Consider the following 14,505-nt stretch of genomic DNA (forward strand, 5'->3'; position numbering starts at 1 on the left):
TGAGTAGGTGGGTGTGGCTACACTGCAGTGAAAGGGTTGATTGTAACTGTTGTTGTATAGAGAGATCTGACTATAGGGAGACAAAGTTGGAATCATATGGATCCATTTGGTGATGTATACAATATTCAGTCAAATGACATTACAGTTGCTTAAATTTTATAATGATACAGTTGATGAGTTATTGTCTAGTTTGGAATTTATTTTCAAGGGGCCCAGATGGAAAGTTTTTTTTTTTTTTTTAATTTTTGAAACTTTCAGAATTGTTACACATTTTAGATTCTCATGTGGAAATATTGAAAGGGCATTGATATATAGGAGTTCAAGTTCAAAGAAGAGGTCTGAACAGGAAATATAAATTTAGGATTTTTCACCATAAAATTGAAATGAAAGCCCTTGGATTAAATGAAGGTATTTGGGGAGTGAGTGTAGATGGTGAAAATAAGCAGTCCAAGGCAGAGGTTAAGTCTCAAGGACTGAAGATGAAGGAGGAGCCAGCATAAGAAGCTATGATGGCACGGATGATTAAGAAGCAAGCAAAGAAGACGAAATGCCCTTAAAGTCCAGTGAGGCAAGCTTTCAAGAGGGAATAAGGTGTTAATTCTGTTCATTGCTGCTTAAAAATTGAGAAAATGAAGACTGACCAACAGGTGTGGTGATGAGAAGGTCATTGGTGATTTTAAAAGAGCCTGATTTGTGAATTAATGATGATAGCATTTATTGGGTTGAGTTGAAAAGAGAGTGAGAGGAGAGGAAATAGAAATGGGAGAAGAGAATGACATCGACCTTTTTCATTATGGTGAACAAAGTGATTAACTGGGATGCAATGTGAGTTTTTGAATTTAAGCCATCCTTGATAGTAGCTTAATCCTTGATAGTAACTTAATAGTCCATCATGTATTCATTTTCAATACCGCATATATTTATAAGCATTATTTTTAGGACTTTGTACCAAATATTTATAATCCTATATTACTTATTTTACCATTGCTTATAAAAAGTCGGCTTTAGTGGTCCTGAGGTTCTTTTGATCGAGTCATCATTGAGCACATAGGGATCATACAATTGGGTCTTCGTTCACAGCCTTTCTTTAACTGATATTTTGAGCGTGTATCTCCCATATATTGAGCCAGTTAAGAACAACAGATTTCATATTAGTTACTAGGAATTTGTAGCCCTGAAACTCTTCTGTATGTTACCCCTTTTAGTAAGACAATTCAACATTTTTATAAAAGAGTTGTTTTTTTTTCCCCCTGCAGGAAAGACAAGCAACCGTGAAAAAGGAAAAGGGTAGTTCCCAGCAGCCAAACAAAGGGTCTGACAAGAATAAAATGCAAAGAGCCAACTCGGTTACAGTGGATGGGCAAGGCCTGCAGGTATGACTATTCTAAATACCAGTTTTAGTAGCTTTCGTTTTTGTTACTCTGTGCGCTTAGAGGGGCAGATGTCAAGATATCAACGCATTGGTTTAATGTGCAGATTAGCTCAGTGGATGACTTTGGAAAAATCTTTATCACTTTAGCAAGACATTAGTTTTATACTTGATTGACAGAGTGACATTCTGGTTAGATTAATCATTTATGGTGTTAAGTCCATTTAAATTCATATTGGTAAGAGAGCTGTCAGTCATAAGTTTTTGCAAATTATTATTATTAAATACTAATGTACTACATACATATGTATTATTTGTTTACAAGTATACTTTCTCCATATAATTGGAAGAGTTACTTCAGTGGCAAAACAACTATTTAGGAAGAATAAGATGAATATTACTTATGTAGTTTTTTTTCTAAGTAAATAATAAAAATAATAAACCTTTTACAATTTATAGTTTCCAAATCTTTAAGTCATAATTAAAACTGCATATATATTTGTAGTTTAAGTAAAAATAAGTAGCTTAAAATCATGTTTTTGGTACTAAAAACCCTCTAAGTTACCTATAGGTTTTCTGACATCAGGAATAAGATTTCTTTTCTTTTGAATTTTAGAATATCTTCTAGATTGAATTGTATATATTATATCTTGCCTGTTTTCACTCCAAAATAAAAACACTCAATGAAGGATTGCTTATTCTATGAAAATATAAAGTTAATTTTTAAAAAAAATTTTACTACTTATATATTTCTCTCTACCAATTTTCAATTTGTCTCCTGAAGAATGTGCATCAAGTTCCATGTTCTCCACGAAAACTTACCAAGCATTTGCCACACAAAGATATATTTTGTCACACAATTGCATTCAATATATGTGATATTACAGCTTCCTCTTTCATTTATTTTTTTATCTGTGATACTATGGAGTATATCTTTTATAGTTCATAATTTGAAAGCACAGTTCAGAGCCCACAAGGATCTTTATTATTTTGAATATCTCATTGAACATTTAAAGATTTTGTATTGATTGAATGATTTTACAAAGACAGAAGAACGAGGGTGGGTAGCGAGAAGTATCAACTCATAGTTGCATCACGTTAGTTGTTCGTTGCTTTGCTTGTTGTATTTGTTTTGACTGGGCAAGTCCAGGGTCTCAATTGGGTGACCTCAGCATTTCAGGCTGATGCTTTATCCACTACACCACCACCAGCCAGGACTCACTGCACATTCAACAATAATAGCTTAAATATTAATAACCAGGACACTGCTTTGCTTTGATCTAATAAAACACATTGTAAATAGAAAATATATTGTGAATTATTACATTCAAGTTTTAAAAAGGAAATTCTGAGCCCTGGCCGGTTGGCTCAGCGGTAGAGCATCGGCCTGGCGTGCCAGGGACCTGGGTTCGATTCCCGGCCAGGGCACATAGGAGAAGCGCTCATTTGCTTCTCCACCTCCCCCTCCTTCCTCTCTCTCTCTCTCTTCCCCTCCCGCAGCCAAGGCTCCATTGGAGCAAAGATGGCCCGGGCGCTGGGGATGGCTCCTTGGCCTCTGCCCCAGGCGCTAGAGTGGCTCTGGTCGCGGCAGAGCGACGCCCCGGAGGGGCAGAGCATCGCCCCCTGGTGGGCAGAGCGTCGCCCCTGGTGGGCGTGTGGGGTGGATCCCGATCGGACGCATGCGGGAGTCTGTCTGACTGTCTCTCCCTGTTTCCAGCTTCAGAAAAATACAAAAAAATAATAATAATAAAATAAATAAATAAATAAATAAGGAAATTCTGAGTGATAAAGTTATTGCATTAGTAGAGAGTATAAAAGTTAGTTATCAGAAGAGGAAATAAGGACCCTGACTTTCTGGAAGTCATACCTGGGTGGTTAGCAGTTTCATTTATAACATTTGTAGTGAAAAGAAGTCAACATGTGTAAATTTAATATGTTAATTCCAACTATTTAAAAATATTTAGTAACTCTGGGTTCCTGCAACAAATATAATGACAATGAAATTCAATTTAAAATTTTAAGTATATTTCACACTTTGCTAGGCACTTCTCAACAGTGAATATACATAAGATAAACATTAATTTTAATTTCCTTGATAATCATATAATAAATATCATTATTATTTACTACTTTCAAAATGAGCTTATTGGCGTCCTAAAGTAAAATTATCTCCAGGGCCTCACAGTTTGTCATTGGTAACACCAACGTATGATAGAGGATCATCTGACTCAGAATTTATATGTTTAATATCTAAGGTACCACATCTCCTGGGCTAAGTAATGTTAACAGTTATACAAATGCTAAATTTCTGACCACCTTGTTCTCCCATTTACTTTGATATTTGTTGCAGATTTTAAGATAAAAATCATGTATGTGTGAGAATTATAACTTTTTCACTCTCAGTTTCCTAAGATTTGAGTCATCAGACCTTACTCGACCCAGAATTTAAAGCAAAGTTAAATGAGCATGCAGAGTGTTTTAACGGCTTTAAACTGACATATCAGTATAAGTGGCATTTTCTCTTTTATTCAAAAAGAAGAAGAAATATTTCATCTTACTCCAGCTAAATAAGTCACATTAAAAAGCAGTAGGTGATTAATGTTATATGTGGACAAGTTTAATCTCTGTAGCCAGACAATAACTATTCAGGCTTTCTGTGGAAATAGAGTCAGGTAAAGTTGTCAGTAAGCAAAGTACAGACACCAGTCCTTACAAAACAGTGGTAAATGGGTATCAGTTACTGCAGTCATCATCACTATAATTTTTTGAATTATAATTAATTGGTATATAATCATGTAAAATAGTATGCTTTACTTCAGTAGAATGGAGTAAAATCGAATATACATAGGTATTAACAGTATTTTGGAGAAAATATTTAAAAAGGTAGAAGACAACATTCATGTGTAGCTATTTCATACAAAATGGAAAATTAACTAATTTTTTGTTGTGGTTATCAATTTTATAAAAATGAAATGGTAGCTTTTTTAAATCAGGAAAGCTAAAAATATCTACCAGTAACTTAATATTTTTGTGAGTTTTAAAAAAATATATATCATTAAAAGGCATTGAGTTGCTTCCCAGTTTGCATATAACTCAGTGACAGAAGAGGTCTACACTGCTTAAAGGAGACTATTAATCATAGTTAAGCACATTCATCTTACTTCTTTCCAGCTAACCAGCATAATGATCAGGATTATTATTTCTAATTAGAGGAAGTAATAGATCATGTATAACCCAAGGATGAGTCTCATTAATTAACCTGAGTCCTAGGGGACTTCAAATAGAGGTGGTTAGGCACTCTGTCTTTGTCATTGCTCACACCGTAGGTTTACACTTAATATATATGATCAGATGTATTGAAACTATAATTTCTAGGCATGCAGAACATGTAAAAACACAGATGATTGTCCACAGGTGAACAAATAAGTAGAAACACAAGACAATTGTTTAAACTGTATTAAACTAAAGTTAACTTTTCTGTAATTATTTTTGAGAAAATTTTCAAATAAATGGATCCCTTGAGAAACAAAAAGTCCAGACTGTAATATTCTTAAGACAAAAGAAAAGAGACCTGTATACTGAAATACTTCAAAGTAAACCAGTGTTGTTCCCACAACAGCTGCTCCTGCCTATTGCTACTCTTTTTTTTTTTTTTTTTTTTTTTTTCTGAAGTAAGAAGCAGGGAGGCAGAGAGACAGAATCCCACATGGATCCTACCAGGATCCACCCAGAATGACCACCAGGGGGCGATGCTCTGCCCATCTGGGGCATTGCTCCACTGTAACCAGAGCCATTCTAGTGCCTGAGGCAGAGGCCATGGAGCCATCTGCAGCACCCGGGCCAACTTTGCTCCAGTGGAGCCTTGGCTGTGGGAGGGGAAGAGAGAGACAGAGAGGAAGGAGAGGGGGAGGGGTGGAGAAGCAGATGGGCACTTCTTCTGTGTACCCTGGCTGGGAATTGAACCCAGGACTCCTGCACACCAGGCCGATGCTCTACCACTGAGCCAACTGGCCAGGTCTACTACTCTTTTTTATTTACAGTATCTTAGTCTCACTATCAACAAGAGTAAACTATACATCACATATGCACTGCATACAACTATATAGTGAATGTAAAAAATTCTCTTTCTTTGATAGCTGTGTATGTCCATCATCTTTTGCTTGCTTTGGGATGCTCAAGCCTTTTGATTTTTCCTAATCAGTTCTTTATTTTCATTTTAAATCCCTCACTATTTCTAAAATTATTACTCTATACTTTAAGTATTACAACTTTAAAGTGAGTTCCTGTCTCCGTACATATAATATGCTAGTTTATAAGTGATATGGAAAAGTGGAATTACATAGGATAAGAAGTGTCAGGACGCAGAGTTGGAGTTGTCCATTGTTTTATGTAAGATGGCCCAATTAGAAGTGAGAAGTCAGGAACACCTCAAAGATGTTTGACCCGTGCAACTGAAATGATGGAGTTGTCATTAAGATGAAGAAGGATCTGGGTGAGTAAGGGGTGGAGAGAAATTTCTGGTGCTGTTAGACAGCTAAACAAAAATGTCAAGTAGGCAGATAGATATGCGAACCTACAATTTAGAATGGAAGACAGAAGATAAGAATTTCAAAGTGAAAAGCATTCTGAGGGAACTTTATACCATCATTTAAAATGAGATCACTAAGGGAAAGAGTATAGAGAGAGAGGAGTGGCTGAACTTGGATTCCAAATCAGTCTGACCCTAACGTCATGTTCTTTAATATTTATTACATGCAATTGCCCCTTTATGTGAATAAACAAGATTTCATCTGCTTTGGTCTTTGTTCTCTATAGAATAATTTAGTATGAACTGACTCCTTTTGAAATGACCTTCATGCCTAATTTACAGTTATTCTTCTAGTTTTTAAGTAGCACACATGCTATAAAATCTCCCTCAAACACTTTCTCCCATTATTAATATCTTCTAGATTCTGCTGGTATTACTCTATACTAATGTTTCTGAAACACTGTTTTGAAGAGTTTAGGGTTCTGTAGAGATGCTTCAACTCCAGTGGTGGGAGATATGAGGCTGAACGTTGTTCGTTCAAGGTATTTTTTACACTTTAAACAATCAACTTGCCATTGATATGTTTTATACACTGTTCCACTTAAAGTTATAACAAGTGCTGTATAAATATTTACTACCAGGAACAAATAGTTTAGGCCTACCAGATTTTTATATGTTTGTGTTTTTGTCTTTCCCATCTCACTCTGCCTAAATATTTAACAAAATAAATATAATATTTTAGGATGGCAACAAGTCAGTTTTTAAAATAACAGGCATATACACTATTTTTTAGAATTATTATACAAACATAAATATTCAAAAAAATTTATTAAAGACTATATTGGATGTAGTTATTTCAAAAGAGAATTAGTGAACCAGAACATAAAATTGATACATTCGTGTTATCTAATCCTGATTCAAGTTTCACCAATTGTCTTGGTAATGGCTTTTATAACAAAAGAAGCTATTCTGGAATCATATTAGTGTCCTGATGTTGAAGTTGTGTTATAAGTATGTAAGATAATATTTTTGTGTGTTGGCAATCCTCAAGTAAATGGAAGTGATAGAACATCACCTCAGAAACTTACTTTGAAATTGTTCAGGAAAAAAAAAGTTTCTACAGTTTTACAACTTTCTTTAAATGTGAAATTGTTTCAAAATATAAAAATTTTTAAAAAGGTATAAAATGAAAAGATTATTGTTAAGATATTTCCTTCAAACTTTATTCATGGAAATCAACAGTACTGTAATTCAGAAACTAAGAAAACTGTTTTTATTTCTTTAATCTACTCAAATTCTTGTAAGTGTATATAATTTGCATTATAAAACAAATAAGCTCTCTAGACTGAATTCTGATTACTAGAAGTTTGTTCTCACCTGAATTAGACAGCTTTGAAAAAAAAGGTCTGGAAGCGAATTTATTGAATATACTGATCAAAATATCATATCTCATAATACCTACATTTTTTGTTATCTCAGACTATTAAGTTACAAAAGATTAACTTAAAATGGTCATGTCCATATTCAATAATGAGAATGACAATATAAGATAAAGTTAAATACAGAGGCTAGTCATAGACTTTGCTATCAAATTTCTGTTGTTCTTCACTCAGTGACTGGAAATATTTACAAGTTTGATGAAGGATAATGTTTCTATGCCTGGTTTTATGTGTATCTATATCTTTTTCCCTATGGATCTTGTTTTTTCATATCAATTACCATTAGGTTCTGCAGAATTTAATGGGGAAAAGAAAAAATAAACATAGCAGTGATTCAAACAAGATAACTATAATTTTTTTCTTTCATGTAAATGAAGTCCAGCAGTAGGGCTAATTAGACAGCTCCACGTTTTTATCAACTGGTAATATCTTTTACATGTTCCATCTGTGGCACTTTCAAGGTCACCTTATGATCAAAGATGGCTGCTGGTCCTCATGATATCAAATTCCCTGGCATCGTGAGACAGAAACAAGAAGCTCTCAACCTTCCTTTTAAAAGAGCGTATCTTGAGTTTCCGTAGGACACTTCTCTTTAGCTTTGGTTGCTATAGTGAAATACCATAGACTGGGTGACTTAAACAACAGACACTTATTTCTCACAATTTTAGAGGCTGGAAAGCTTAAGGTCAAGGTGCTGGCATGGTAGGTTACATTCTGAGGCCTTTTTTCTTGGCTTATAAATGGCAGCCATCTTTCTAAGCACTCACATGACTCGTGTGTGTGTGTGTGTGTGTGTGTGTGTGTGTGTGTGTGTGTGTGTGTAAGAGAAAATCTATCTTTTCTTCTAAGAATATTAAATTAACCATGCAACTCCCACCCTCCTGAGCTCATCTAACCTTAATTTTCTCCCATAGAGTCCATTTCCAAATACTATCACAGTGGGGGTCAGAGCTTTAACATGTGTTTGGGGAGACAATTCAGTTCGTAGCAACTCTCAATGTATCAGAAAAAAACATAGACACATTTTTTATTGTTTTATATTTCAAATAGTTATTTGAATTCTTACAAGACAAGACACACACATAACACACACACACACACACACACACACATATAACATTTTAAACTATAGCAACAACTTCCAAAGTCAGCTGTGATTAGAAAGGGAATCTTACAAAATTGCCCTTTGCCCGAGGGTCTTTCATCAGTGATGAGGAGGAATATGAGGATAAAGCAGTAACAAATACCATGCTACTAAGATACTGCTTCTTACTTCAGGACAATTAGTGAACACTGTGGCTGTTCATTTTTCATTTGTCAGACTTGAAAATGGCTATGCAGTACTATAGGTCTTTGGCTCTCAAACCCAGCAATTCTGCCCATAGTGTCCTAGCACCTAAATTCATTCTGCTAGATTGCCATTCTTTTTCAAGTACAAAATTCATCAGAATTTTAAAGCTTTTTTGAATGAGTATTGGGGGGGGGGGAAATACCACATCTGCCTGGAACCTTAACATTTCTAGTATAAAACTTTTAAATGATTCCTTAACCCCACACTCTTCATGGTGCTGATGTTGAATCACATATCACTCCTTAAAAATAGGTTATATTTGGTCAGGTGTTTTATCTGTTAACATCATTATCAGAGGGAAATTATTCCATAGTGCCTAATAGCTTACAAATAAATATCTAAAGTTTGTAATGTTTAATTTTTACATATTTAATTTTTAAATCTAATTTCTGATAAGGGGATATGTGAGAAAAAGGTTATTACTGATTTAGTTGTTCCTTTATCTTCAATTTTGGTATTTTACTTTGACATCTGTCTCCTGTAGAGTAGCATCCTTCTTCCAAATGCTTCCTTTATCTAAATTTTATTTTATTTTTCTAATCTATTTAACCTATTTACCCATTCATACACTCCTAAAAATGAGATCAGTAATTTTGTATTCTGAGATCATCTACATACTTGTAATCTATTCTACTGGGACATTTATTTAATAAATAATAATAGTGCAAGTGCATATATTAATAAATAATCATTTTTTGAAAGATAGTCTAAACATTGTTTCAAATGAAGTCCAAATATTCAACTGTCAATTTCCCATAATCTCAGATAATGGTAAGATCAATGTTGAGTTTGTGGAAAATCATCCTACTGTGTACTTTGGTCCCAATGTAATTATCTGTTCAGGTTTTATATTTGCCTTTAGATTCTCACCTCTATTTAAAATAAGGAGGAAGAATTCAAATTAAGTACAAAAATCAACTAAAATCTATCAGCATTGTTTGTTTGTATGTGAAAATTCTAGGAGTTAGAGCTGATATAATAACGTGAGAAATAAAGAAAATAGAAAAAATTTTCAGATAAAGGTGTGTTTAGTTTTTCTTCATTTTAGCTTTTAATTGGGGAACTAGGGAACTTGTTAAATGCCAGAAGCACAATGGCTTAAATTGGTGGCACTTCTATACATTAACTGATTGAGCACATTTGGTTCAGAGAGAAAAACTGGAAAGTTACTACAGATCCAATTCATTCACCTCATCTCCCAACTGAATTAGAAACCAATCAAGAAGTAGGAACCCATGTCCTTTTTCCGGTAAAGTAAAACAGAACAGAATGGATAAATTGTAATAAAAAGAAGTTTGATAACAGAAAAATTAAGAATATCTCCCACTACCTTCTCATAAAGCTAATGTGAAGTTTTTAACATTTTTACCATTCCTGTGCACATTAGAAAAATACCCTTTCACTATGAATTGCAGGGAAATGTGTAGGTAGTGTATTTTATCTTTTGTTGCTTAAGCACACAGGAAGGAAGGATGTGATATGTTTGTTTTTTTTGTGTGTTTTTTTTTTTTTTTTTGTGAAAGAGACAGAGAGACAGAGGAACCAATAGGGACAGACAGACAGGAAGGGAGCGAGATAAGAAGCATCCATTCTTTGTTGCAGCACCTTACTTGCTCATTGATTGCTTTCTCATATGTGCCTTGTCTTGCGGGGGGCTACAGCAGACTGAGTGACCCCTTGCTCAAGCCAGCGACCTTGGGTCCAAGCTGGTGAGCTTTTTGCTCAAACCAGATGAGCCCGTGGTCAAGCTGGCGAACTCGGGGTCTCAAACCTGAGTCCTCAGCATCCCAGTCCAACACTCTATCCACTGTGCCACTGCCTGGTCAGGCAGTTCCATATTTTTGTTATTAATATATATATATTAATATATATTTTATATATATATACATACACATACACACACACACACACACAGAAGGATTTAATGGTGGGTACACGGATCCTGCAAAACCCCAACTTTACACTTTTTTATAACGTAAGGGGCCCAATATTTTCTTCTGCATCCGGGGCCTCAATCGACCTTAATCTGCCTCTGTATATATGGCACAATATTTAAACAAGTTACTAAATAGATTTATGTATCTAGAGGTCCACATTTAAGAAAAAAATAGTTATATTCTTGAATTTTTAATTGGTATGTCACAATGTAGAAATAACAGGAGCTCTGCTTCAACAATGTGTTTAATTTGTTGACAACCATCTTTTCTTCTAGATCACTCCTGTTCCTGGTACTCATCCGCTTTTAGTTTTTGTAAACCCCAAAAGTGGTGGGAAGCAAGGAGAACGGTATGTGTATTCAAGTCGTGTTTATTTTCTCTGCCATATCTATGTAAAAAGATTAACTGAAATTGTGGTTTAAGAATATTTTAAAAAATCCTTTCTCATAGTTTCCTAATTTTATTGTGAAATAAATAATGCTAGCTTCTATCTGTAATATATTGATATGATCTCACCTTGATTTTGAAGTTGAAATTTTAATAATAATGCGCTTTTATAAACGTTCTTATCATAGCTCAGGTATCTGAAGTCTCTCTACCCTATCTATCACCCGTAGACCTTATCAGACAGCTTTGTAGTATATAACGTGGCTCCATATATACTGCTACCTTAAAATTGGTTCTCGAAATGGTCAACATTATGACTTTAGGTAAATTCTTACCCAGTACTGAGAAAACGAATTTACATTCAACTTCTAGACAAAATATATAAAAGGTTTTTTGTGCTGCATTTAATAGAAGGAAAAAATATATTTAATCTAAGTAATAATAAGGTACAATATGAGTTATCTCATCATTGTGCCCAAAAACACACACTTTTTATTTTTGGAAAGTTATTGATTAAATAATAATATTTATAAAAATGTGAAAATCACCTTATTGAGGAATAACTTTAGATCCATCTATAGAGGACAATATAAACAAAAATGTGGTTGTACCTGCCTAAACAGTTTCTAGAGATCTTTAATAACCCCAATTAAAATGTGAATAATTAGATAAAAGCAGTAACACAAACTCGTGTCAATGAAACAGAAATTACCATTGTGGTTTACCATATAATGAGGTTGAAATGTTTTCATGAATAAAAAGTTAGTAAAGTCATTTCTTTCTTACCATTTAATTTCTACCTGTATTTCAATAAAATGAAGATGTTCTTCATTTTTCAATGAACAAGATATAATTTTCCATTACTATTCACAGTCTGTCTTCTGTGTATATCTTCACAAAGTTGAAAACTCTTCACAGAAAAATTAGATGTCTTAAATTCATGTTGGGAATCAGACACAAATTGAGTATTAAGAGAAAAAATTAAAAATACATTTTAAAGAAAAAATTCATTCCTTTCAAACTAAGATAACATTGATCATGTAGAATACTCTCTATTGAATATCTGCCTTTCCCTTTTCCCATACATAAAAATAATTTTCTTTAAATTTAAAAAACATAAGCTCAATAGTAATATAATTAAATTAATCAAGTGAAGCTTAATTGAGGGGAAGGTTATTTGAGTACTTCTATATACACACTCAAGTTTTGTCATTTATACACTAACTGAAACAATTTAAAAGCAAAGAAAATGTAAGTGTGTTTTTAAATGATCTATTTTGGCCCTAGCTAGTTGGCCCAGCGGCAAAGCGTTAGCTGGGCATGTGGAAGTCCCAGGTTCTATTTCCAGCCAGGGCACACAGGAGAAGTGCCCATCTGCTTCTCCACCCTTCACCCTCTCTCTTCTCTCTTCATCTCTCTTCTCCTCCCACAGCCAAGGCTCCACTGGAGTAAAGTTGGCCCAGGCGCTGAGGATGGCTCCATAGCCTCTACCTCTGGTGCTAGAATGGCTCCAGTTGCAATAGAGCAACATTCAAGATGGGCAGAGCATCGCCCCCTAGTGGTCTTACCTGGTGGATCCTGGTCTGGCGCATGCAGGAGTCTGTCTCTCTGCCTCCCTGCTTCTCACTTCAAAAAAATACCAAAAAAATAAAATATAAAATAAAATAATAAAATAAAAATCTATTTTGAATGCAATGAGAAATTTTCCTGAACACATAAGAAGCATCTTTCTCTTTTTCACACACACACACACACACACACACACACACACACACGATTTTGTTCAGGGTTTAATATCAAATTATATTTTTTGTTGATTTTTAATTTGAGATGTATGATAAGTAGCAAAAGGTCACAGAATAATATACTCATGCAAAATTTTCCACACCAGGAAACAGTTGTGACAGTGCTTATATATCATCATTCAGATGGGAAGCCTGAGCAAATCCAAACTCAACTAAGTACTGGGGAAAAAAGACATAAGGCACAGTTGTGCAGGGAGGCAGCACATAGCAGATACATTGCAATGCCACATGATGAATGCTGAACTGTAAATATTGCAAATAAAGGTGCAGGGAAAGTTCAGAGAATAAATGACTATTTCTTTTTTTGTTTTGTTTTGTTTTGTTTTGTTTTGTTTTGTTTGTTTGTTTGTTTTGAAGCTGGAAACAGGGAGAGACAGTCAGACAGACTCCCGCATGCGCCCGACCGGGATCCACCCGGCACGCCCACCAGGGGCTACGCTCTTCCCACCAGGGGGCGATGCTTTGCCCATCCTGGGCGTCGCCATGTTGCGACCAGAGCCACTCTAGCGCCTGAGGCAGAGGCCACAGAGCCATCCCCAGCGCCCTGGCCATCTTTGCTCCAGTGGAGCCTTGGCTACGGGAGGGGAAGAGAGAGACAGAGAGGAAAGCGCGGCGGAGGGGTGGAGAAGCAAATGGGCGCTTCTCCTGTGTGCCCTGGCCGGGAATCGAACCCGGGTCCTCCGCACGCTAGGCCGATGCTCTACCGCTGAGCCAACCAGCCAGGGCAAATGACTATTTCTTAAGACTGAGAAGTCTTTGAAGAAGAACCAGCTTTTGAGTGGTCCTGGTATAAACAAGTGTTTGCCAGGTGAAAGAAAAAGACTTGTGAAAAGATGTGGTATTTTTTCAGGGAACCAGGAGTTATTGAGGTTAATATTTAAGGGGAAGGAGAGGAAAGATGAGATATAAACTATACTAAACGTAATACCATATTTTATATTATGGACAAATTGAATCTAATAGAAAATTTTTGTCATGGAAACAATATGACTGTACTTAAATAGTGGTATAGAAGAGGGCTAAATAGGTATAATTTTTATAGGACTGGTGACAGTTCATGAAAACTGGAATTACAGCTGTAAGACGACTGAGCCAGGTTTGATAGACATAACTCAGAAAGTACAGATTGTCCACAATCAAGGTGAGACGCTGGGAGAAGGGAGAATGACTCTGAGCTCTTTCCTAAGACACTAGGTGATCTGATTAATCAGGAGTTAGAATGTAAGGGTTATTGCAGATTTGGGAGTGTGGGGGATATCAGCAGATATTACATAGAGAATTTAGAGAGTTTAGTAAACATTGTACCAATGTGTTTGGAAATACAAAGGTTGGCAAAAATAGGTTTAAATAGGTACATGAAACAGTTTATTCTTGTATTATATCTTAATATTGTGTCTCCCCTTTAAATAGAAATATTTTACATGTATAGGGAATTAATGTAAAAATCCTAAATAGATTCTCTCACTTTTATTTTGTCTAAGACTTTCAACCATGTGGGCTCTATATGTGCATAGAAACATTTCTGTTGCATTTGGTGTATAAAAATTGATTTCTTTCAGGAAAAGAATGATTTTTTTTTACAGAGACAGAGAGAGAGTTAGAGAGAAGGATAAATAGGGACAGACAGACAGGAACGAAGAGATATGAGAAGCATCAATCATCAGTTTTTCGTGGCAACACCTTAGTTGT

General features: G+C 35.2%; 1 protein-coding gene across 3 annotated transcripts in view; it reads left to right on the plus strand.

Annotated features, from left to right (window-relative positions):
- Positions 1–14,505, plus strand: part of DGKB (diacylglycerol kinase beta) — a 645,807-nt gene that overhangs the window by 253,241 nt on the left and 378,061 nt on the right. For all 3 annotated transcript variants that reach the window (XM_066354004.1, XM_066354003.1, XM_066354005.1), the window contains 2 exons: positions 1,257–1,373; positions 10,900–10,973. In XM_066354004.1, the coding sequence (XP_066210101.1) occupies positions 1,257–1,373; positions 10,900–10,973 (191 nt within the window). The remainder of the gene's footprint in view (positions 1–1,256; positions 1,374–10,899; positions 10,974–14,505) is intronic.

This window comes from Saccopteryx leptura, chromosome 12 (genome assembly GCF_036850995.1).
Source record: "Saccopteryx leptura isolate mSacLep1 chromosome 12, mSacLep1_pri_phased_curated, whole genome shotgun sequence".
NCBI lineage: Eukaryota > Metazoa > Chordata > Mammalia > Chiroptera > Emballonuridae > Saccopteryx > Saccopteryx leptura.